This window comes from Chelonia mydas, chromosome 5, assembly GCF_015237465.2.
Source record: "Chelonia mydas isolate rCheMyd1 chromosome 5, rCheMyd1.pri.v2, whole genome shotgun sequence".
Taxonomy (NCBI): Eukaryota; Metazoa; Chordata; order Testudines; family Cheloniidae; genus Chelonia; species Chelonia mydas.
In genome coordinates, this window is record NC_051245.2 from 105,895,295 (window position 1) to 105,922,136 (window position 26,842).

The 26,842-nt window shown below is 36.9% G+C and overlaps 1 protein-coding gene across 11 annotated transcripts in view; it reads right to left on the reverse strand.

Moving 5' to 3' along the window:
• Positions 1-26,842, reverse strand: part of NFIB (nuclear factor I B) — a 220,782-nt gene that overhangs the window by 18,645 nt on the left and 175,295 nt on the right. For 3 of the 11 annotated variants that reach the window (XM_037901978.2, XM_037901976.2, XM_037901980.2), the window contains exons 9-11: positions 15,464-15,629; positions 11,708-11,790; positions 2,407-2,495 (exon numbers count right to left, since the gene is read on the reverse strand). The exons of 1 other annotated variant lie outside the window; for it this stretch is intronic. In XM_037901978.2, the coding sequence (XP_037757906.1) occupies positions 2,407-2,495; positions 11,708-11,790; positions 15,464-15,629 (338 nt within the window). The remainder of the gene's footprint in view (positions 1-2,406; positions 2,496-11,707; positions 11,791-15,463; positions 15,630-26,842) is intronic. 7 more of the 11 variants (XM_043546698.1, XM_037901979.2, XM_043546699.1 and 4 more) reach the window with 3 other exon arrangements.

Sequence of the window (26,842 nt, forward strand, 5' to 3'; positions counted from 1 at the left end):
AAGCATAGGGACCCTGTCACCTCTCACCCTCTCAGAGGGTGGTCCTCCTCAAGTTGGGGATGGGGGAGGTCACTGACAGTGCAGCATGGAGAAAACTTTCAATGTGGTCACTTCTATCACCTGATCTATGCACACACAGAAAAGCTCATTTTCAGGCACCACCAACTCTTTGACCTCAGTGAGTACAAGTATTCAACAAGACTTCTCAAAAAACAGTGCACCACAACATATTCGTTGTTGCAACTTAAAACAACCATGAAAGCGTTCTATAAAAAGTCACTCTATTTACTATCCAAATGAGTATTGCAGATTTGGAGGAAATGCTGATCAAACAAGTTTGTGGGAGAAAACTTTTCCATTTTCCTTTTTAACAAGGAAATATTGCTTTACCAAACATTCAAAAAGAATTTATTGCTCCAAGGTTTCTTTCTTGTAATGATATAAAGACTTTATCAAGAAAACTACCCACTTGTTATCGTATCTCCCATTTATGCTTTTATGTTTTCTTTTCCACAGATGTTTGAAAAGAGTATCTGTATCCCAAAGGCTACATTTTAAAAATAACCCTCACCTACATGTGATTACATGTCTTTTTTCCCCCTCCTCTCTTTTAGCAACTTACAGCCAAGGAGCACGTTTGGTAGGCATGACAACTGAAGTCCACAATACACTGGGCCAGATCCTCAGCTTGTCTAGCTCCAATGATGTCAATAATACTACACTGATTAACACTATCTGAGAATCAGGTCCACCAATGACTAGCTCACAAACTGAGAGTTCTTGTCCAATCTACAGTCTCCTATTAATGTTCTGAGAAAGCTACACACTGTGTGTGTGTGTGTGGGGGGGGGGGAATAAGTTACACTCTGTGCTACAGTCGCTCAGTTTGGATTCATAATAATACAGAAGTAAGGATAAAAATTATTCTTAATAATACAGAAGTAAGGATAAAAACTACCAATTATCATGTGATGGGGATTTATAATGTGAATCAGTCCTTGAGGAGTTGAGGTGAACCCACTAGGTTAACTTTCCATTCATTGTACTATTTGATTTTTGACGTGAAAAACTGTTCTTTTCGCCACCTTGCTCTTTCAACACGATTTCAGAATTCTACCAGACTCCAAAATTATTAGAAAAAAAGTACAGAAAATACATGCAATCAAGCAAGTAACTAACTGCTGGAAGGTCATTTGTTGTGTAATATTGGTACAGCAATACTAGTTTAATAGTTTAAACTTTGGATTCATGTACAGCACCCAACTTTCCATTTCAAATATCACATTTCCAAACTGATACTAAAAAAAAACTTTTAGCATCAACAGTAAAACAGTATGTCATCTAGTATACTGCACAGCAAGATTTTATGTATCCAACCATACTCACACACATATGTACATGAATTATTTGGAAGTGATAGCAATGATACATTGTCATATATGTACACACATACCTCCGAGAGGTATATAACATTATTTTAAGTGTAGGGGAGAGATTGCTTCACCTGTTAGGGGCCAAATCTGCAGGCTTTTCCTCATATGTATAACTTCCCCCCAGTGAGGTAAATCAAAGGGAATTCTGCATAAGAACTGAAAGACTGACATATCTCATAATGGTATTGCTTATTATCTTTCACCTATTTTTAAACACACACACACACACACACACACACACACACACACACACACACACACACACACACACACACACACACACACACACACACACACACACACACACACACACACACCCTACTACTACCATAACCAGTAATATATGTAATATATGTGTAATTGATTCTGTACCAATAGCTAAGGTTTCTCTAGCATGCAAAGAAAATAACTACTTTTCATGAATAATGAATTCTAATTGTTTTGTATTTTAGTTTATAAAGGATATGGTTTACATCTTACCTTCGTGTGCATGTTAGTGACCTAAATCTATACCAATTGTCCCAAACTTGTTATTCCGAATTACTTCTATGGACAATATAATTATTCATTCCCAAAATAGCACCCACATCAGAGAACTGCTATACTAGTCACCTATTATTTTTAATCATACCGTCTTTTGCATATTAATCTGTAAGCCCCAAAATGTTTTACTTTAGTTCTTTAAACTGTGATTAGATTTTTTAAGTCCTAAAATCTGCAGTCCTTTAAAAATACAAATGCCTTGCACTTGACAGCAAACATTTGGCATCCCAGGTACTTAACTATAGTATATTCTAACAGTTCAATTTACATTAAAGATAATGTAAATGTGTATTAAAGAAATGTTATACATAGATGTTTTGGTTAAAATTTTGACATATATTCCTTCTTGGAGGCCTGCTAAAAACAGATACTGCAGCTCAATGTAACTTTTTTAGATGTAGTGTAGCGTTGGAAATAATTAAAATGTTACCTTTGCCAAGTAATTCCCAATGTATCCTCACTGGCACTGGGGTATAAATGCCTGCCGTTTTGATTCATGGTCCAGTCACAAATCCTCAGCTGTCAATTGAAACCTAGCAGTCAGATATGGATCGAGCAGTACTACAGATTTTAGTATTTAAATGAATACATGCAAACTAGTACTGTACATGGCACAAACCTTACTTTCCCAAAGAGTAACTTAAAAACAAACAAAACCCCCAAAAACCAACAAAAACCCATTACACTGAAAAATAAAATTCCTATTTTTTTTTAATTTTAAGAAAATGCTACTTTAATACGCTCCTCTATTAATAAAGCATAAAAGATAACTAGTGTTTAGCACATAACAATTAGCCATTATTAGATTACAAACTGAGCTGGAATAAAAGAAAATGTTAATATTCAATAGTGAAATATTTTAAGAAAGAAAATCAAAATGCTGTGTTTTATATGCAATGTACTAAGTAATCTGTACTAGGTAAAGGTCAAAAATAATCAATATCTTGAAGCATGCATTTGGTGAATCATAGAAGACATGCAATTTATAGAAAAAATCCCCAAATTACACAAACTATATGCCTTTATCTTACTGTTTTAGAAGGGTAAATGTATTTTGTAATAGAGGTTTATTAATTTAGTGTTACTGAAAGTGGTATTACTTAGCAAGAGGTGATAAGATAATCTAATCTTGTTCAGGACTCAAAATAATAGCATTTAAAATACTTTATTATATTTAAATATAGTGAGGAATGCACTAAATGTAAGCTGAAACAAATTCTTCCCAGATCCCCAAATCATCAGTTCTGCCCTTCACAGATTGTTCGTGTAACCCTATACAGCTCTGTTTGTTTAACAGCTGCCCTACAGTGCTAGCAGATTTATTGAAAAGATATACTGCTTATTTTTATGTTTAAGAAAGTAAACTTATGTGGCTTGAGACGAAAACATACAAAAAGCATAGTTTTTAACCTCTGCATAGCAATGCTATAAATAAATTACTGTACATCTTGCATAATACAGCACTTCGAATTAAAGATAACTTGATCACTAAGATTAATTGCATAAAATGCATCTTGTTTTCTCCATGCAAGTGTTAAGTGCTTTTAAAAGTTGCAGACTATGGCAAACAAACTAAAAGAAATTATTTACACAGTAGCACAATTAACTACAGTCCTTTCCTGATAAATACATATGTTAAAGACAAGACCATATTGCAGTCTTGACTGTTACACTAATAAGTTTCCTGCAGCTGAGGTTTGAGAAATGGAAATGCTAGTCTGTTTTCATAAGGTTTGTTTCTTGTTTGTTACCTAAAGAACTCTAAGAGACCTTCTGAAGTCTATTATAAGCATGACTAAACTACATTAAAGTAACCAGAAAAGGAAACATTCAGTCCAAAAAGTTTGCTAGAGTGTAACTGTAAAGAATATATTAAATATGCTCAAAGAAAGGGGTAGGTGTGTGCATTTTTCCGTAGTCACTGTATGAAACTATTTTATAAGCACTATTTTTATTCTGAAGACATAATAAAATATATCTGTTCAAACACTCTAGCCAGTAGTAGTATAATGGTTATATTTGTGCTACAATACTTAAGAATCTGTCAGCATTTTCATTATAAAAGCATATTTTAAAGGCTTACAACTTGGTTATAAAAATTCACTTTCAGCTGAAACATGATGTCTAAAGTTTTAAAAATGGAAACTGTTTTTTCCTTTTTACAAAATTTAAACCAAACCATCCAAACAAAACTCTTTGGCCAGTTATAAGCCATAAGAATGCCAAAACCAGAACTTATTGCTACTGAATGATTTTATTCACTTGTCTAACTCAAAAATCTGGCAAACAATTAGTTTGTATTATAATCTAACTCCTTTTGGTATTTGAGGAAAACGATAAATGTCTGATACATTACAGTTTAATAAATCAGCTACTGTGCATAAGCAATAATTTTCCTCCTACAGTTTTCATATGGATTTTAATATGTACAACAAATATCCTAAATGTGTAATTACACAAACTCCAAGAGCTTTTTGAATCTAATTCATAAATGCTATTGACACACTTTATTTATTATGCACACACCTCTTCATAATTTGTAACCATAGAGAGAAAGAGAGAGAAAGAGAGAGGACATGCATACATACACACAGATATATAGATACATACAGGGCCAGATCCTCAGCTGGTGTAAATTGGTATACCTTAAATTCATCTGTCCCACCATATATACACATGTGCTAAATTAGAGAAGCATGTGATAAATAATTCTATCATGAGCCTAGAAATGCAGCACCTGTCTACCAAACCACTTCCATGTGGCTTAAGTTTAATGTTCCAAATCTCTGAGCAGCTTCAAACAGCCGCCATTTTGTTTTCAAAATTAACCTACAAGGAAATGTTTCCTCTTTCCTACTCCTCATGTAGAATTTCCTCTCCAAAATCACCATCTAGAGACCTGTATGACTAAGATTTAGTTTGGGGTCAATAATAGCCATAGAAATATCACTTTAAAATCTGATATCCTGTGTCCCTGCCAGGGTAGAAATGGTTTGGCATCTTTACTCCAGGTCAATGGGCTGGAGTAGTATAAAGGGGGCCTAACAGCCCCAATTCCGGGAGGGAGAAGATTTCCATGGAGCAGGCAATGTGAAGACAGCAGTAAAGAGGCAAACATGTCCTCAGAGGGCAAGCCCAGTGGTGCCCCTTAGCTCTCTTCCTTCCCCCAGGGCTGAGAGGTCTTTGCTGCACCTCTAAGAGGTGCCACCCAGACTCTCATCTGGGAACTTCATGACACTGAAAAGGGAGATTTCCAGCTTTGTAATGGGACACACAACACTTGCTTCTAGCTTTGGAAGTACCTGAGACATTGGAGTTTAGTATTATGACTATTCTGTGTTAATTTAGGTCATTCTGGAGCCAGGGAAAGGCCAGCAGCCCCCAATGTAACTTATAACTTCTTATGTAACTAAACTTACATTTAGTGCACCTAAGGGCTGCACTAAAATTATGCAAGCCGCAAATGCCATTGCGTTACCTAGAGATCAGATAGATAGAACACAGTGCACTTCACTCCACCCTGGAACACCAACTTGAAAGACCTTCTATGTAGAGGATGGGGGAAGCAAGTGGCACAAAGCTGCCTGTATGCCACTCAAGGATTTCCCTCTGTCAGGGAAAATCTCTGGTTGCTCCTTTACGACAAGCTCTCCTACCACTTTACATCGCTGAGGTGGCACAAAGCAGCCTGAGCCAGAGCCAAGGATCTGACCCTCTAGTTTGACCTTTTTTTTCCCCCCCCTCTCTCTCTCTCAGCTGAACTTTTGTTAACTAAGGCACCCGGGTGTTCAAGAAAAGGGATTCAAGAAATTGTCCCAATCAAACATTTTACAAGCTTTCTAAAACATTTCTACATAGGTATTCCCCTCTCAAATATGTTTCTTATATGGAATATATATATATGATGGTGTGACATACAATCAAGTGTTTTAAATTCCTCTCTCACAGAACCACATACAACTGGGACAAGGAAAATTATCCTCAGGAGAAAAAAATTGCCTCTCAATGAGCCTAATTCTGGAGTTGCCGGGGGGAGAGGCAAATGTACCGAAAGCAGGGTAAGGCAGCCTTAACGGGCCTTGTAGGCACACCCATTACTACCCCTGGAATACACCCCCACTCCAACTCTTACTGAGTGGGAAGGGGCACAGAGTCTGTAGAGACTGCCTCCCTGTGCTGGGAGTAATCCTCAGGGGGGCATGTGATTGCTCCTCAGCCCTATTAGGTCAGTGCAAAGGGGCCACGGGGCAATCCTGATTTGGACCCTGAATGTTTACTTTGAATCTCCTTTCTCTTTTTAGTTTACATTGGACACTTGGGGAGTACAATCATCCTGCAGAGTTTTAGCCACACAACCCTCATTTACATTAGAGTTACAATCCTACAATTCAAACCTTTAAATAATTGTAAGGGTTAATATTTAAGCAGGCTTTATATTTTCACATTTTAATAAAGTGACTAATATTAATCTTCATTTCATGCCCCTTTGATCATCAGTAAAAGTAAACATATATTTGAAAGAGTGAGTGAGTGAGTGATAGGAGACTGCTATGATTTTTGTTATTTGAGAAAGCCCATAAAGCTAAACATTTGCATACTGTCATTGTTTTGACTGAAACTTCCTTTAAATGTGTTTCCTTTCCAGCAAGCATATGTGAAAGGTGACCTCTTATCCATTTACATACCTCCCTGGTAGTCATGTGATCAAGTTTTACGTCAAACTGTCAATTATGATAAGAGAGACAATAAGAACAGCCTAAGTGTTGATAACCTGTTTCCTGACTTTACTGAGAAGTTCTGTTTAAGAGTCCACTTGTGTTCTTCTTTCAGTCTTTTGCCTGAAGCAAAAGCAATGTGCATCGAAAACATTTTAAAACCAAAACACTGTTTTCAGTGGTCATTTCAGTTTACATTTTCAGTGATACATGGTATGAAGGGCCTTCCATTCTGAACAGCATAATGCAACAACTAAAGGATGCATATGGAAAGAACAACTTCCTACTGGAGAAACTGCTTGAAAAGAGTAGTCTTGTGTGGAGGAAACAATTAAATAAGATCAAAAGCTGCTAACAGTTTTCTAGTTTTAAAATACATTTATGATGTCAAAAATATTTCTTATTATCATATACATGGTAACATGACCCCTTAATAAATGTCAAAGCTGTGTGAAAATCATGCATAACATATACCACACCCTTAAAGCCCAAGCTCTAGTGAAATCCATGCAGCTGTATTAAGTAATGCAAGGATCTGAGGAGTTTAGCAGCTCAGTTATTGGCCCAATATTAGTTAGCGTATATGAAAAAGTAAAGTTTTAAAGGTTACTGGTATCACAGGCTGATAACTTCGTCACTAAAACCATTTGTCTTTGCCTGCCTGTTTTCTTAATGAAAGAATGAAAATGTCCTCCCATTTACTTTTTCTAGAAGCTCAAAGATGTTTTAAAAGTTAAATAATTAAGGATAACAATATCATGGCCAAGAGCAAGTACTCTTTTAGTTGATTTATTCAGTTTCAATAGGAAGCTTACCAACTGTGTTGCTGTTACCCTTTATGTGCTATGAACACAAAGATAAATCTTTTCTTTTCTTTCTTTAAATAGGCAAAATCCAGGATTGGTGTTTCTAGCAGTATAACAACTTTAAATCCAGAAGCAATTTTGATCAGACACTAAGAAGCCTATAGTTTCAAGGATATAAAGTTTGTATTTTGTGAATTCACAGTGATATAAACTGAATGAGACTAAGGAAATGCCACCATCCCTTGATCCATCCATCAGAAGTTTGCCCTATTGTCCATTAACATGGAGTTTTGCAATTGAACTCTTTTACTAATGATTGTTGTGTTATGACTATACACTCCCAAGAATGAGGACTCAAATGGCACAATTCCACAGAGCTCAGAAGAGTTGAGCTTTCTTGTACCACAGCTGAATTTGACTCCGTTACTCTAATTTTTCACTTTTTCTGTGAGTCTAGACTTGGAAACCATTTGCTACAACTCAAATATAAGCAATGTGTATATGAGCTGGAGGGGGGCGGGGGAGAGAGAGAGACAGAGAGAGAGAGAGAGAGAGGTGCTGACATACTGCTGTGAAGATTACCCAACCTTCCTTTTATGCAAAACTCCTATGTCAATAAAGACATTTCTTAGCATAGATAGTTCAGTGTGCCAAAGCAGAATTCATACAGTGACCTCACCAACTTCCAACAGCAAAGTTAAGAACAAAGCCCTTACTAAAATTCTAACTCTAAGATAAAATTTTAACTATGATTAAATAGGAGACATTTGATTAAGCAACATCCCCGTGAGTCCGTTACTTATAGTTAATAACGTTTGCATGTTGATTAATGAATTAATGAAAACTTTTGCGTTCTAACCAAGTAGTCATTAACAATTTATAACTGATATTTTGGGGGGCTGGGGAAGGACTACTTTTTACAACAAAACATTAAGATGTTTTATAAGCACCTTTCTAATGCAGATCTACTTATGTAGATGACTTTCTAGTTGCAGTTAAAGTAAGAAATTTGTTATGTTGTTGTTGATGTCCAATTTTGAAATACCTGTCATTTCAAGGCAATTAGCAACCAGCACCAATCAATGATCACAACAAAAATATACTGCATAGATTTATAATTCTTCAAAACTTTGCCTACCAATGTAGCATGCTAAGTAACATGTGTAATAGCACATTTTTCTCACTATTCAGATCAGTAAATGCAAATGTATTGCTCCCAAAGGTGCTAGACACACAAACACACAATATTTCCAAGTTATATTGAATGCTTCCCATCTAAATGCAAGTATTCCAGCAATTTTGTGCTATAAATTGTTTTACTGGAAATTCGACTGAACTGTCATTTTATTTTGTTGAAAGACTATTTATAAGAGAGAGTCACAAAATAACATACAGCTTAAATTTATGGTTGTTACTATAATTTATATAGGATACATTGCGGTTCTTTTTAAACAACAACAAAAAAAGCACTCAATAATACACATCAATATTTCTCATAACTTGAGAGAATAAATCTCTATAAAGCCCCTCCAACAAAGTAAAAGAACCTACCTGTGACAATATTTATTCTTAAGAGGTCAATGTGTATTAAAGGGTACAGTGGATGTTTAAAAGATCTCTCTGGAACTAAAACCACTGGCTTTCTACTTTAGAATTTCTCTCAGCTAATATAAAATGATTGATTGCCTTTATTTCATGTACCCCTTGATTTTCCTTTTCATTCATCATGGGCTGCTTTAAACTAAATGCATTCAGAACCTGCCACAAGAAAAGTGCTCTCTTTTAAATTGTTGTAAAGTAATGAAAGGACATAGTAAATCAATCTCATTTCTGCCTTACCAAAGGATAACCTTTATCTACTGAAGTCATTTAGACAATTTCTGGTGGGGTTTTTTTCTGGATAATGAACATGTATGGCATTGTCATCTCTGAGAGCCTTTTAGGATTTAAGAGGATGAAGGTAACAACTAACTCATGAGAAAATTATTTTATATATTCTGCACTTATGTATACTGTATTCGTATTTATCTACTGCTAAAAAGCTTAGTTTGTGGTTAAAGTTCTTTGTTCCTTCAATGCATGCAACAGTACCAACTATTACCTAATTGCTTTTATTTTATATATATATATGTATATGTATGTAAGCACACATGTGTGCATGCGCGCACACACACACGTATATACAATCATACGTAATTTAAAATTGAATAGAGAATAATGGCAGAGATTAATCTATTATATACTTTTTCACTATACTATAGGGCTACTACTATATAACACATATGTAAAATACTGGTACATTTAAATAAACAACAAATATTGACATTATAAAACTCTCTACTTTAGAATATTAAATTCACACAGTGGCACTGAATCAACACATATTTTCCAGGGTTGAAACTAACATATAAATGTCCATGCACAAAACATGTAAGATTACTTTTTTCCTGAATATTTTGGTCACATGTTTAATGAGACTGCTGAAATTATCCAAACTTATTCTTAAAATATATTATAAAGACAAAAAATATACAGGAGATACAAGAAAATTAAGCTGGCTGCCAGTACCTTCTAGGGATGTGAAATAGTTTGTATAACTTTTTGAATGTTCTTGAGAGCAAAAAGTATTAACGAGCAAATTTGTAGAAAAATAGGGTGTTGAAGAGAAGCAATAAATTAAAATAAAATACATTTAAATTTCTTTTGCAAATCCCAAAATTAACTGGATGTCAGAGACTTATGAAATAATTTTTAAAATTTCACAGCAAAAGTATTTCAGAAAATGTGTGCAATGGTTTTTAAAAAAGCAAGTTTTAAACCTATAAATCTTGCATATGTTTAAAAATACAATGAACATTTACTGTACATTTGTCAAATAGAACCACACTATTGTAATTATGACACATTTTATATTACAACAATTCTAGAGAGGTGAAAAAAGAAAAATATCAGAAAATTTAGTGAAAAGCCAATGGTTGGTAAAAACAACTAATTGTTATTTGGTATTTTCGTAACTATGTACAAATGTTTTCAGTTGTGTCTTACTGGTTAACAAAGCTGGCAAAATGTCAAAGATCTTAAACTATCATCTTTATGGTTTTCTCTGAATTCTGCATGTGGTGATCTTTAATATATACATACAGCCACCTTGGCCTTGGAGTGGGTAGGGTTAGGAGGTTCAAATGCAGCACAGTTTAGCTATGTTACAACAAACACAGAGCATGTAGGATAAAACGAAACAGGCATGAGTACCAACTGTGGATAGGAACTCAAGCCTGAGAAAAAATACAGTACAATAAATAATAAGAACTACTTAATAGCCCTTTTCTTCCTGCCATATTCAGTTTTTAATTTGTAACATTTTACATGCTGTTAATTTCAAACTCCTCTGCTGTCAAGATCTGGGAGCAGCACATACACACATCATAAAATATATTTACGTTCTAAAGTGTCTTATTTTGTGTTTTACTGTTACTAGCAACGCGGGATTTCTGTATTTGTATGGCCCTGCTATTGACTGCGGCTAATTTGTTTATAAACCACCATTAATCTCGGCTGTATATTTTCACAGTTTGTGTAAACACTTCATTTGCATTAAATTTACAGCATTAATGAGATGTGAAATTTAAAATGCTACTTGAAACATAAATGATGTAAGAAACTAGAACAAAAATGTGTCTATCACATCTGAAATCAGCAAACCAATTTAAACCTATTAAACTAGGAATGACGATGTGTTGCATTGAGAATTTGGTTTTATAACTCATCTTCTGGAACTAAAATGCAGAAATGTAGGCTTACAAACATCTGGAAAATATGAAATAGCTTGAGAATCATAATTTGTACTGTTTAATTTTGTTTAATTTTTTATTGGTTTTGAAATGAGTTCTCAGTTTTGTCCCTTGCACACTTTATACAGACATATTCTTAATATCCAATTCTAGCATCTACTTTTAAGTTGTTCAAAAATAAAATAATGTAAAGAGGCATTATAAAAAGTTCCTTAAGATGGCACAAATCTAAGAAACAAAAGCATATGCTATGTTAATGTTTTTAGAGGGGTTTTTGTCTTTAGCATATCTAGTCTTCATATGACATATACTGAAACCATTAGGATCCCATTCTAATCCAAGATGTCAGTGGCAGCATGTAGAAAGGTACTACTGCAAAAGCTTGTCTATATTATTACACCTATGTGAAACTTGCCCACCTGTTGCTGGTGTAGGAAGGATGGGTCTCTTGGGCTTAGTCCCACATATCGGTTGGCTTGGGATGTGCCTGAGGCTGTGTAGGCTGATTAAGGAAGAACAAAACACATTGATAAAAATAGCGACCTGTCATAATTATTACCCTGTGCACGTACAGTACAGATATGAGAGATCCAGAGTTATGATTTGCAATGTATAGGAAGTGTCTGTGGATTTCTTTTCTCAGTAATGCAAAAAAAACATAGGGCCAAATTCAGCCCTTAGGTGCACAGCATGTTCAATTCCCATCCACTTCAATGGAAGCTGCATGTGTGAATCTGAGGTCAGAATTAGGCTTGTAGTTAGAATAATAATTCCTCTGGTTGCAGAATTTTACAAATAGTTAAAGAAGCACTACATTTTAAACTGTTATGGGTCTCAGTTATGGATCTCCAATTTATATTAGTTATACAAATACACATCAGTTACACTAATATAAACGTCCAATAAATGAAGTCAATGGAGTTACGCGGGTAGGAGCGAGAGAACAACCACCTACTAATTTACACCGATTCTTCTATTTGTGAACGCCCGTCACAAATTTGTCTGGGAAAAGTGGTTAATTATTTAAAACTGAGACTTAAAGCTTGATTTGCTTATGTGGCATGAAATTAATCTTTACAGTCCTTTGGAAGAAGGATACAATGTGATCAGCACTAACCAGAGAAGGGAGTTAACTTTTGCTGCACAGCATAATTTTACACACCAGAAAATAGCATTCACTTAGAGCTAATTCATTAAAAGCTCTTTTAGCCTTCTCTGGTGCAGAAGCTTAGAAAAATCTGGGGGAGACTGGGTGGCTCAAGAGATTGGTAAAGGGATATAGAACCTTTCACCTGTAGGTCACCATTCAAATCTGGCTGAGATCAGTAGCGACTGAAAGTCATTACCCCCTCATGGCTCTTAGTGGCCTATGTGGTCTCACTCCACTTCATAGTGTGTAGATGACCACATTGCAACAATCATCATCACAACTGGCACCTTTGCTGGTGGTCAAAGCAGACCTGCCAAAATGGAATGGATATGAAGACTGAGAACAGAGTGAGGAAGGTGGATAGAGTTTTTAGCTAATTGGCTGTTTGAGGTTAAAATTATACAGCAAATACATAAAACTTTCTGAATTTCTGAGGATATTTTTAATATGGCTTTTTTATAGTAAACAGCTTTCACTGAGAGATTGCCATAGAAATGGATCAGATATTAGAAATAAATCATGGTTCCAGACCCTAGAGTTTCTTGACAGAAATGTTATCAAAGTCTGTTGTTCTGTCTAGTTCTGAACAATTCATTTCTTGTATTTCACAATGTAGTCAGTGGTAATCATTTGATTTTATATGCCAAATAGGTCGAAACTGACTAAACAGAAACAATGACAGCATTTATATTATGTTTAAGCAATATCTGCAGGAACTTATTTGCCCAACAAAACATTGTCTTCTGCAATTCATTGTTTATTAAAAATAAATTTGCAATGTTTTAAAAAACTATTAGGGCCAAATTCTCCCCCACGTGTGAAGCCCCTTGGCATGAGAGCATGAATATTAAGGTCAGTGACGGCTTTATGTATTTCCAGCAAAAGGATACCTTCCTTCAGTTTTTGTTTGTTTTGTTATCTAGTCACTTGTGCATGTAATGTTTGTGTGCTACCACTTGTACATACAATTTGCACACTTAAATTGCACTTGCTCATAAACACTTTTCATTTACATGCATTAGTGATAGAGATGTTCTGCATGCAGAAAGAGGCCTCATCTCAAAGGACCATAAGAGAGGTAGGTGCTCCAGTTCCACTGAAATTCAGTAAAACTGAGTGCCTAATTCCTTTAGGCTCTTTTGAAATTCCCAGGCTTCACCCTTAAATACCTGTATAATTATTAGTGGACAAATGAGGTCAGTTTCTTTCTAAAAAGACTCCTTAAACTAGGCCATAATGTGGGCAGGTAGAGTGCAAGCTTCTTCCCGCAGTTCTGATATCATACTTGATCTCCCTTCCCCTGCTATTCCAGGCCATGGTCTCTCTTGAGCACAGACAGACAATTGTGCCACATTGTGTGATCTCAACAAACAGGAACTAGGATGAAACTACCAATAATCCAAGCCAAATTTGAACCAAGGTTCCTTTCCCACCCTGAGGTGAAAGGCTAGAGCATTAACTTCTTGTCTGCTGCTGAACATACCAGAAATAGCAGCACCTCAAAGGAGCAAAATTTGCATCGAAAACCAGCAGAGAGTGTTAATCCACTCCAACTTTTAGTCCACCTAGAAGCCTCTTTTGCTATCCCAAAAGAATAGCTAAAATATTTCCATAATCCTATCAATATAATTATTAATCAGTTTATAATTAAACAATGGTGTTTACCCAGATTATCTTTAGGAGTCACTTATTTCTCTTTAAGAAAAGGAATACTTGTGGCACCTTAGAGACTAACAAATTTATATGAGCATAAGCTTTCGTGAGCTACAGCTCACTTCATTGGATGCATTCAGTGGAAAAAACTCTTTGTAATAGATACTTATGCAGTTTCCCCCTCATGTGTCGCTTGCTCTAACTGATTTGAATATCTATTTCATTTTACAAAATATGATCTTAAGATAACAAATATCTAAAAATATATATATGATTTACAGGCTTGGTTAATTCTAATGCAATGTCTAGAGACCACACTTACAATTTTAATACCTAACGTGGCTAAAATGATCCATTTGAGTGTAACTGACCCTACAGAAAACCACATTATTTTCTGCATGTTAAGTATTTTTTGTTTGTTTGGTTTGGCTTACACATAATTTAGGCTCTAACTGCCCTTTGGAAGACAGAAATGTCAGCTGAGAGATCTTCTTCTAAATAGTCTGATCAGGACTATTTTCTAAAAATGTTGCCAGTCATCAGTATCAAGTAATGTTGGCCCTCGAAAGACCTAAAAGGTCAGGAACCATATTTACCCAGCTTTGTTAACAAAAGTGTAGAAGCTAGATAAAAATTAACCCTTTGGATACCACTGGACATGAAATGATTATCCAAAATAGAAATGATCAAATGACATTAGCATGTACATTGCACATACTTCCATGGTTGCAATTCCATTGAAGATAACAGGATGAATAATATGGTGCTGAGCATATTGTACAAAGGTACTCAAAACTTTTGAGGCATTACAAAAGCAAATGCAATTAAGCCAACCCTTGTAGAATCAAGGGCAGTGAATTAAAATTTCCTCTGCTGTATGCTATATCATTTTATTTTTTGCTAACACAACCTATATAGACATGCAATTATCATAGCTCTGATTCAGTATGTTTTGTAACAAAGATTGATTTCTGTAGGAAAGCTCATTGAGGAGCAATTATCTAATCTCATTTTGAAATCCAAGTGTGGTTTATTTGAAATCTTGCAGTCTGAGTGTGCTTCTCAATGTCATTACAATGTCCACCTTAGATGAACAATCGTGTTTCGTTCTTTCTCGATGGGCGGTGCTCAAATAAATATGCTTTTCTCTTTAGATTTTGATTGTCATGTCACAAACATCAGTTCATGTAACATGATGCTATGGCTAAAATTTGAGGGAGAAAAGCTGTGTGGTCAGATCATGTTTGCTCTCAGAATAAATTATGAGCATCCACCTGGTCAAATAGTAGGAAAAGGCACCTTTTTTTGGCCTTAATTTAAAATTGTATTGAACCTCTGATGGACATTTTTTGTTTCCTAGAGAAATACTTACTGGTTGCTGTAGGTGAAGATGCCTCACCTTCAGTGGATGTAGTGATGGGTTTAGTATCTGTCATGGTCAGAGTCACAGGTCTCACCGCACTGTGATGGGGAGAGGGTGCCAAAACTGGAGTAAAATGGCCAGGCACTTTCCCTACTACTTGACCACTGCTGTTAGGCTACAAAACAAAACCAAAACAATGCCTTGTAAAATATACACATTGTGTTTAAAAACAAATCTACCAGTGTCTTGAAGGGTTTTGTAGAATGCCCATCACCACTGTATCTATGTGCCAGGTTAAGTAATTGTTATAAACTAATATATCTATATATAGTATATTTAGTGGACAACACAATAGGCCCCATACATTTAACTCACAGTAACCTTCTGATCAGTTTTATTTCGTTCTTGGTATGATTTTCATAAAAGTATTTTACAATAGTAGTGCTGCTCACATAGCAGGATTAGGCACAGAGCCTGAAGCATTTAACTAAAACACATATTAACACTGCAAAAGCTGCCTTAGCAAGGGCCAGTATTCTGGCTGGCTGGGGAATATACGCAGAACAAGCGCACAGCTGTTTGCTTTCTGCACATGCCTGAAGTCTGACTAATAAAAGCAGGGAAGGCTGCATAAGGGGGCCGAGAAGGAGGTGCTAAAATGTGTAGATGCTGCCATTTGGCCCCAGGCCCACCAGAATATGTCCCTTTCACATAGGATTGAAAAGTGTGAATTCTGTACATTTCAGGAGTATAATGAGCCAAATCAACACTTTACATGGATTGATCTACAGGATGTACAAAAGGTACTCTGAATTTAGACCTATGACACAATCGGGGTCAAATTCTACCTTCAGCACACACATATACCCAACTTTGGCAACGTTCTTTGAGCAATGTGCTCATTTACCCAAGAGCTAAATTTGGCCCTAAATATTCTAAGTGTAAATAATAATAAACCAAAAACGTCAGCTGGTAACATTTAGCCTGAAACTGTTGATTTTTTCTGTGAATTTTAAAGAGCTCTTAAAGTACATAACAAATATAATGCATAAATGACTGGGCAATTTATTATCATAAAGATACTGACAAATCAGAGAGAAATATAGGTTGTTAAAGGATCTGGATGGACTGATTTACAAGGAAAGGTTAAAAGAGGCAAATATGATTAGCTTGGCTAGGCAATAATTATTGGTTGTCATGACAACTACAAATAGGTGCAGGATGTAAACACAGATGATGAGGAGGAATTATTTGGAAGTATAATCTGGGAGGTAATGGAAGGGAATAAAGAAAGAGGAAATGTTAAAAAAAAAAAAAAAAAAAAAGTCAGGAAAAACTTCCTGACAGTATGATCTATTAAACTATGGAACAGTCTCCCAAGGGAGATGATGGGGGCCTTTTTCTTTTGGACTTTTAAAACTAAAGTGACTAAACAAACACTAGTAAATATTGACTGGACAAATATGTACAAATAGAGACCGATTCTGCATTGACAGGGAAGTTCATTAGTTGATCTAGTAGGTTATTTCTAGCTGTAAATTCTATGGTTCTATGATGAAAAGCAACAGGAAAAATGTTATATTAATGACAAGCGGCTGATCAATTACTCCACTAAATGAAGCAAATTTAAATTCTCTCTTAACCATGACCTTATTGTACTTGCATATTGCAAGGCTATGAAAAAAAGGACGATCTGACATATAGTTCTATAAGATCCAGCTACTATAGGATTTATTCTTCTGTTGTGATGTGTGGGCCTTTACTAATGAGAAAATAGACAAATATATACTGCTAATCTCAGGTCTAAAAACAGTTTCAAATTAAGAAGGCAGTAGTTCACAGGGATGAAAGGTTCTTCTGTACTGAATACACATTGTTGGTATTCCATATATTTTCTCTATTGTATCAAACTTTCAGCAACTGGATAGGTCTTTTTCCCCCTCATAAATCTGGTCAACCCTTGTGATATGAACTTTAAAGGAAAAAGGGTCACCACATTAATATATACAAGACGATATACATTGAATACATAATGATGTGGTATAAAGATTTAATCACCATCTGATTGGATAGCCAGATTACTTACGAATGGTGAACCCATTAATAAGTTACACAGGTCTTTCCACCAGTACCAATAAAACCTTTATATCACACCACACTATCACACATTCTGCATATGTCATATATTTTACCAACCACCCGACCCCCATTTTAGCAATATTTTAGATAGTTTTATTTTTATAAGTACTATTTAAATATCCCTTGGCCTGTAAAATCAGGTATCTTAATTACCATAAATACAAAAGTACTGGCCTTGGAGATAAAGGAAAACTGTAACAGAATTTCAGAAACCTCTACAAAATACCTAAAATAACTTTTCCATCTATAATGCTTTAAGGTCCTAAATACTGGGATCTCCCAAGAATCACGCACTGCAAACCACTAGAAAGTAGGTATTTAGAAGCTATTTTTAGCTCCAAAAGATAGCAATATATCAGACCTTAAAACAGTTGAGGGCTGAATGGTGTAATTTTGACAGGAAAATCCATATTTGTGGGGAAAATAAAAAATTATCTGGCTGCTTCTCTCTTTTATTTTTCTTTTTAAAATATAGAGGCTGTCAGAAGCTGTTCCACAGTTTGGATTGTTATAAGTCTTCCTGGTAGAAATGGATTGGTGGTCAGAGTGCAAGTGAAACAATGAAAGGTGTTTGACAAATACAATTTATCCATAGTTACCACACTGATTCACCACCACATATGTAGTATATATATATAAGTAATATATGCCATGGGGCAATGTGTGATATATGTAGCATTTTCATGAGGTATGCATGATCATTCATAATCCATAAAACCACAGCCAGGTGGTAAAATAAGCTCGTCCCCGCAGACTGAAAATTCTTATAATCATACATTGCTCATTATTATGAATTTTTTTTTTCTTTTTAAAAGTTGGTGAAAGAGGTTAAATACCATACTCAGTAATGTGTGGATTGTACAGATCGCCTGATGGACAGGATTAGTGTGGTTTGAGTTCTTTTTAGTGGCTATTGGATGGAGTTAGGGATCTGTGGGGGGCAGAGTTACCTTTTAGGACTTGGTTTCTGTTATGTATTGAAGAATCAAAAAGAAACCACTTCAGTTGTCTACTAAAAGTGCTTTACTTTTAGTATTAAAAAAAAAAAAAGATTCCCAGGAATTTATGGATTAAAACAGCCAGTATCATCATCTTCCAAAGCAGCTCTGCATCCAAAACCAGACTCAACTTAATTAAATGGACACAGCTGGAGTCCAGCACAATGTGCAACAATGTATCACCTTTTACTGTTCCCTAGTGATTCTGGACAACAGGAATGCAACAGCTCACATGGACTCCAGCTTAGTCCTTGTGCAGATGGTCCAAGAAAATGAACCCTTTCTTTGCTGAATTAAACAATGTGAAAAGCACATATTTAATATTTATTCTTCAATAAGCAATAATTTACCTAGATGACACACACAAAATTAACACAGCACACATCCCTCACCCACCAGCCAATTAAGAGTGAAATCCTGGCCTCGCAGGGCATAACTACACAGCGAGCGGCAGCCCCCCCCCCCCCCCCCCGCCCCATGAGTCTTAGAGCCTAGGTTGATAGAGGAGTGGAGTGGGCTTCAGAGCCTGAATGTCAAAGCCTGAATGTCTACTTAGCTATTTTTAGCACCATAGCTCAAGACCCCTGAGCCCAAGTCAACCAGGGCTCTGAGACTCGCCGTCACCGGCAGCAGGTAGACATACCCACTGAAGTCGATTGGACATTTGCTACTGACTTCACTGGAGCTGGCATTTAACCCTAACAATCCTAAGTAACTTTCTATTTTTGTTTATAAATTTCTCAAGTGGCAAATATTGCTGGTAATAGCATCTGTATTGTACATAGACACTGATGCAGGCCCAATGCAATGCAGGTTGAAGCTCTGTATTGTCCAATGGAGGAAACAAAGCCTCCAAAATTAGGGGAAGATAAAACTGTTTTTTTCACGTTTCACTCAGATGGCATTTCCAATATTTAAGATGCTGATAACATTTCATTTACAAGCAATAATAACTGATTTACATGTCTCTTAATAATGTTATTATTTACAATCACAATATACACCATTGACCCAAGTACTTTTTAATTACATTCATTCCTCTTTCTACTCTCTGATTCCTGTAATCTCCAATACTTGTTTTCTTGGTGCTTCAAAAATGTTCTGCTTTCACATTTTTCTACTTGTTTTTCTTACACTTGCTTTGCTATTAAAGGCTGTACATCAGAAAATATGGTTTAAAACTGGCATTGCAAAGATTACTTAGCTAGGATTTAGTGTGTTATTATTTGGCAATAAAGATAAAAAAAATTGCTACATGACAGCTCAGTACCAACCTGAGTGTTTAACCTCTTCTTTTACTTATTTAAAGTTTGGTCTAATCTTAGCTGCAGGTAAGCACCTGATCATATAGGTTTTATTTATACCATCCTTCTTTAATAATATCTGAAATGTTTCAGGTTTTAATTAAGGACCACCATCTGATAATTAAGGATCATTGCCTCATGAAAATCTGTTTGGGGCAAACAACTTTTTTTAAACTTCATTGTTTTTGCTAGAGGTATTACTACTGAAATATACTACCAGAGTCCAATAGGGAAAAAAGTGAGTGTAGTCTCACAAGTTCTGTCTACAACCCAAGAACCCACCCACCTATGATGTCAGAAGATGATGCCATTTATTATCTCCCCATTTTTCCTCTCATGCTGTGATCAGCAGTGAAAAAAATTAACAAAGCTGATGGTTAAATGGTCATAATTAGGTTTCAGAGTTAACATATTAAGATAAACAGGTCTTAGTGCTCTCAGCTCATAGTGCTCTCAAAGCTATTGTTTCAGCCTGAGGGCAGACTCATACTGAAATCATTGCATTACTTTACACCGAGATCACATTTTTAAGGTTATCTTTGCAATTGCAACACTAGCAACATTTTAAATGAAAGTTTAGCTCCTGGAGCACAAGTTGGCAGCTATCACAGAAAGACATTGGTTTATTAAAGAAGAATGGTATAAATAAAACCTGTATGATCAGAGGCTTACCTGCTTCAAACAGCCTAGTCTAACCTGTGTCTATTACTTCTGGCCACCTTGAGTTTCTATTGCTCTTATCAGGAAAATTTGCTTTTCTTTCTCTGGAGGTTGTTATAAATTCTCTGCCAGGAGTTTTAAGCCCACTGAGATGGCAGGATACAGAGGCCACTGTATTTAGGGTCTTTTGCACAGATCACACTATACAGTCACTAACTCTATAGCCTGATCAATATTTGGCCACCAAAAAAAAAAGTTTGTGCAAACTGTTTTTATTTTGACTCTTTCGGTCCTACCAAAAATGTGGTTAGCAAGATTTTTGGTATCACCATATTGAAAGCCCATTATTACTGTGAACTTATTTATTTGAACTGCATATGAATTGAGCCGAGAACCATTCAAAATATTTGTGCTACATCATTCAATAGATCCACAGGTTTGTTTTGTTTGTTCTTAAAAGACAGGGTCATTTTCAGGTTCCAATATAACCTCTTTTGGAGTAGTAGAAAATTATCCCAAAAGAAATTCTAATTAATTTATATTTTACAAGTAAAAATACACAGCACAAAATAAATTGGGATAATGCAACAGAGTTCCTATGACTTGTACCCGATGTCACTGGAGTAAATCACAGCCTACATAATATAGCAATTGCTAACTGTAAACTCAGATTTGCCAAACCTCAAATATCTGATTACTGGTACTACTTAAATATGTATCTGCCCCTAGTTCCATACCCAAAATCTGAACAGAAACTTAAATTTGTATTTATGAAGGTTATGTCTATATCCCAAAACCTTCTAAAATCAGGATGTACCTGTAACATCCTGATTTTCAGTACAGGAATTTTACCCAGAGATTAATAGTCTGTAATCAATGTCAACCTCCTTTCATACAGAATCGCCTAGAATTTCTCAAATCCAAATTTAATAACATTGAAGGCCTCTCTTCTATCCGAGGATGTTATTTTCTCTGCTTTATCTCAGTTTCTGGAAGCAAAAGTGATTGGGCTTTCAATCCCACATTCAGTTTAGAAGATATGACCATGCCTGTACCTGCCAGTCAGGCATCACATCCTATCAGCAGGTCTAACTCGGGATGAATGTGCAAATTATGCTCACAGATACCAAATATCTTTTCAGTAAACCCAAGTAAAATTCCTTATAGAATCATAGAATATCAGGATTTGAAGGGACCTCAGGAGGTCATCTAGTCCAACCCCCTGCTCAAAGCAGGACCAATCTCCAACTAAATCATCCCAGCCAGGGCTTTGTCAAGCCTGACCTTAAAAACTTTTAAGGAAGAAGATTCCACCACCTCCCTAGGTAATGCATTCCAGTGTTTCACCACCCTCCTAGTGAAAAAGTTTTTCCTAATATCCAACCTAAACCTCCCCCACTGCCACTTGAGACCATTACTCCTTGTTCTGTTATGTGCTACCACTGAGAACAGTCTAGATCTATCCTCTTTGGAACCCCTTTCAGGTAGTTGAAAGCGGCTATCAAATCCCCCCTCATTCTTCTCTTCCGCAGAATAAACAATCCCAGTTCCCTCAGCCTCTCCTTGTAAGTCATGTGTTCCAGTCCCCTAATCATTTTTGTTGCCCTCCGCTGCACTCTTTCCAATTTTTCCACATCCTTCTTGTAGTGTGGGGCCCAAAACTGGACACGGTACTCCAGATGAGGCCTCACCAATGTCGAATAAAGGGGAACGCTCACGTCCCTCGATCTGCTGGCAATACCCCTACTTATACATCCCAAAATGCCATTGGCCTTCTTGGCAACAAGGGCACACTGTTGTCTCATATCCAGCTTCTCATCCACTGTAACCCCTAGGTCCTTTTCTGCAGAACTGCTGCCAAGCCATTCGGTCCCTAGTCTGTAGCGGTGCATGGGATTCTTCCGTCCTAAGTGCAGGACTCTGCACTTGTCCTTGTTGAACCTCATCAGATTTCTTTTGGCCCAATCCTCTAATTTGTCTAGGGCCCTCTGTATCCTATCCCTACCCTCCAGCATATCCACCTCTCCTCCTAGTTTAGTGTCATCTGCAAACTTGCTGAGGGTGCAGTCCACACCATCCTCCAAATCATTAATGAAGATATTGAACAAAACCGGCCTGAGGACCGACCCTAGGAGCATTCCACTTGATACCAGCTGCCAACTAGACATGGAGCCATTGATCACTACCCGTTGAGCCCGACAATCTAGCCAGCTTTCTATCCACCTTATAGTCCATTCATCCAGCCCATACTTCTTTAACTTGCTGGCAAGAATACTGTGGGAGACCGTGTCAAAAGCTTTGCTAAAATCAAGGAACAACACGTCCACTGCTTTCCCCTCATCCACAGAGCCAGTTATCTCGTCATAGAAGGCAGTTAGATTAGTCAGGCATGACTTGCCCTTGGTGAATCCATGCTGACTGTTCCTGATCACTTTCCTCTCCTCTAAGTGCTTCAGAACTGATTCCTTGAGGACCTGCTCCATGATTTTTCCAGGGACTGAGGTGAGGCTGACCGGCCTGTAGTTCCCAGGATCCTCCTTCTTCCCTTTTATAAAGATGGGCACTACATTAGCCTTTTTCCAGTCGTCCGGGACCTCCCCCGATCGCCATGAGTTTTCAAAGATAATGGCCAATAGCTCTGCAATCACATCTGCCAACTCCTTCAGCACTCTCGGATGCAGCGCATCCGGCCCCATGGACTTGTGCTCGTCCAGTTTTTCTAAATAGTCCCAAACCACTTCTTTCTTCACAGAAGGCTGGTCACCTCCTCCCCATGCTGTGCTGCCCAGTGCAGCAGTCTGGGAGCTGACCTTGTTCGTGAAGACAGAGGCAAAAAAAGCATTGAGTACATTAGCTTTTTCCACATCCTCTGTCACTAGGTTGCCTCCCTCATTCAGTAAGGGGCCCACACTTTCCTTGACTTTCTTCTTGTTGCTAACATACCTGAAGAAACCCTTCTTGTTACTCTCTTGCTAGCTGCAACTCCAAGTGTGATTTGGCCTTCCTGATTTCACTCCTGCATGCCCGAGCAATATTTTTATACTCTTCCCTGGTCATTTGTCCAATCTTCCACTTCTTGTAAGCTTCTTTTTTGCGTTTAAGATCAGCAAGGATTTCACTGTTAAGCCAAGCTGGTCGCCTGCCATATTTACTATTCTTTCTATACATCGGGATGGTTTGTCCCTGTAACCTCAATAAGGAGTCTTTAAAATACAGCCAGCTCTCCTGGACTCCTTTAAAACAATTGTATCCTTGGAATTATAACTGAAGAGAAGTTTGGTAGAAATGTTTTGAAGTAATTAACCAGGGCTAGAAAAAAAATCTTAATTCCATGACCTTCATAGGTATAGGCATTTTGGAAACCACTTTTAGGTATTTTAGAAAGAGACTTTCAGCCTTCCATATACATCATATGACCCAAGCTAATGATTAAGTCTGGAGAACAATATATATCTCATTTTTCACCTGCATTCCAAACAAAAACTCTTCAGCAGAAACACCAGGCTTCTCAGATATGTTGCCTCATTACTGCTTTTACAAGTGTAGTATCTAAATAATTGAGCAATCCATGTAATCCCTGTCATAATTGATCCATTATGTTTTGACATACAGCTGGAGTACTAGCCATTCTACAGGGAAACTTATTCTAAGGGAACAACCCCTTTTAATGGTCGGGCACCAGTGATGAACATCAATGCAAAACCCTAGGATATAAAGACAGGTTTCAAAGTAACAGCCGTGTTAGTCTGTATTCGCAAAAAGAAAAGGAGTACTTGTGGCACCTTAGAGACTAACCAATTTATTTGAGCATGAGCTTTTATCTGAGCATGAGCTCACAGCTGTAGCTCACGAAAGCTCATGCTTAAATAAATTGGTTAGTCTCTAAGGTGCCACAAGTACTCCTTTTCTTTTTAGGATATAAAGATTTGCAAGACCTGGTTGAATTCCATTTACTGATAAGCTTCAGACAGATCGAGTTTTGCAAACTGAGGTTTCTCTGCTATGCGATCAAATGGATCCTTTCTTAAAAACTGGACATTGGCCACAGCCATCCAGGAGTTCACAGTTATTTTATAGTCTCTGTTGATGGGCCTGTGCAGGTCTGCTCTGGAATACACACGAGTGCTGCCTCTTCCAAAAATTTTATAAGGGAAAGGAAATAGCTCTTCTGGTTTTCTACGTCCTCTTTTACACATATGGTACAGGCCTCACCTCGTAAAATGTTAGGGATTTTTCAATCAAGGCATACTAATGTTCTATTCTGTCACTTGTCCTGTTCAACGTATATGTGAATCCAACGTCTATGTGAGATGATATGGCTGCAATGCCATTACCACATGGAAGACACAGCCACAAGTCTCAGTTTCATCAGACTCTGATGGTATGGTGTCTTTGCTTTCCCAGTGCTCTACTGAATATGAGAAAGTGATTATGCTAAAGGACTGCAGAAAAGGATCTTGAAGGTACCATGGGATGGTATCAACTCAAGGGGAAATTACCACTGTTTGTTCGAGAGGTGTACAATTAAGTATGTGTAGGGTCCCCTGGAACCGCAGGTTGAATCAGTGCCAATAATGTCTTTTTCCATCTATATCCGCTAATACATGCACAATCAGTTCTCTCAGTTACGGGTCTCGCTACACTCATCCAAGCCTTTGTGATTATCCTAATGGATTAATGAAATGCATTCTACATTAAGCTAACCTGGAGATCTCGCACACAAGCTTCAGGTGGTGTAGCATGAAGCTGCCTGTCTGCTTGCTGGAGTTAGCTTAGAAAACTCATTAAACCAGTTCTTGGCCAACAGCATTGCCTCCCTATTACTTTCTGAGAGCAATTCAGGGGTTGAATTGGATCTATAATGGCTTGAATTCTGTCTGTCTGAGACAGAACCTCTGTCCCTATGCACTGCTGTGACAGCTAAGATCAGCTGGAATACTTGAGCTAACAATGCCCAGATTTAAATGTCACATGGCTAGTTGCAGGTATTCTAGATGAGGCCACCTCAACTCAGAATACACAAAACCCGAGTTCATTGACATTTAGGATATGGGGCGAGTTCGATCTCTATTTAGTTTTTTGCCTTAAAGGCTGTCAGATGTGTGTTCGCATGTATGGGAAAGGAAGTCTCTTTGAAGATATATTTTGCTTTAGTTTAAAATACATCTGTTGGGTTAAATGGCATATGTGCATCCAAGAAACTTACAATTTCGTGCTTTTTATAAACTAAACATAAGTAAATGATATAAAAAATACTAACTTAAAATTGCAAATGAAATATTTAAACTGCTTGTCACCAGACTTCGGGGTGACCTTAGATATGCTAATATTTTACATTTACCTCTCAATTACAATTTAAAATATTACACTATCTTTTTCCTCTTCAGCAATGTCTTGTGCAAGGAAAGTCTGATTCAAATAAATGGCCAAGACGATTCAAAATTCTTAGCTATCACTAAATGAAAGACCATTGCTGCACTAAAGAAACCCACATGAACACACTTTTCTTTTATTGATCTATAATCTATTACAGTTCTCCTTGGAACAAACAGGAAATCCTTTAACCAGCCCAACTGGAGACTAACAAGATCTGAGCCAAACAAGATAACATCCTTGCTGCTAACTTGCTGGCAGTTATATATTGAAGAATCACAAAGCACCCGCCTGGAGTTCCTTAACAATATGTCTATCTTTTATTAAACAAAGAAAGAATATTCCAAGCAATTAATACAGGAAAACAGGCAGCCTTACCAGCTTCCAGAAGCTGCTCTTCTCTAGTAGCTCAGAAGTCACTGTCTTCACACAAAGCCAGAGCCATAAATTATATAAACTCATTTGCAAATCAGGACAAGTATCACCCTTTATTGCTGCCAGGAATTTCTAGCCAATAAGACAACAGCAGCTGACATGGACTCCAGTTTAGTCCAAGTGTAAGTCATTGATTTCAGTGGGAACAGGTTCAGATCCTTACTCCTGAAGACAGGAGTTCAGTTACACTCACTCTCCGAGATCTGCAGTGATTACCAGTTTACCAAAAAATAGTTTGAGGTTTTACTACTTGTCAGTAGTGCCCTTCACAATCTGGACCCTAACTATTAGAGTCATTTTCTAGCCGTACTCCTATTTAGCTTTGATCTCTCCATCCCTTAGTTCAGCATGGAAGAGAATGAAGGCAGGCTTTTCTCATTCTAGGATTCTCAACGGTGGAACTTTCTAACAAAAGAGGTCTGCAAGGGTATGTCTACACTGCAATAAACACAAATGGCTGGCCCTGTCATCTGATTCCG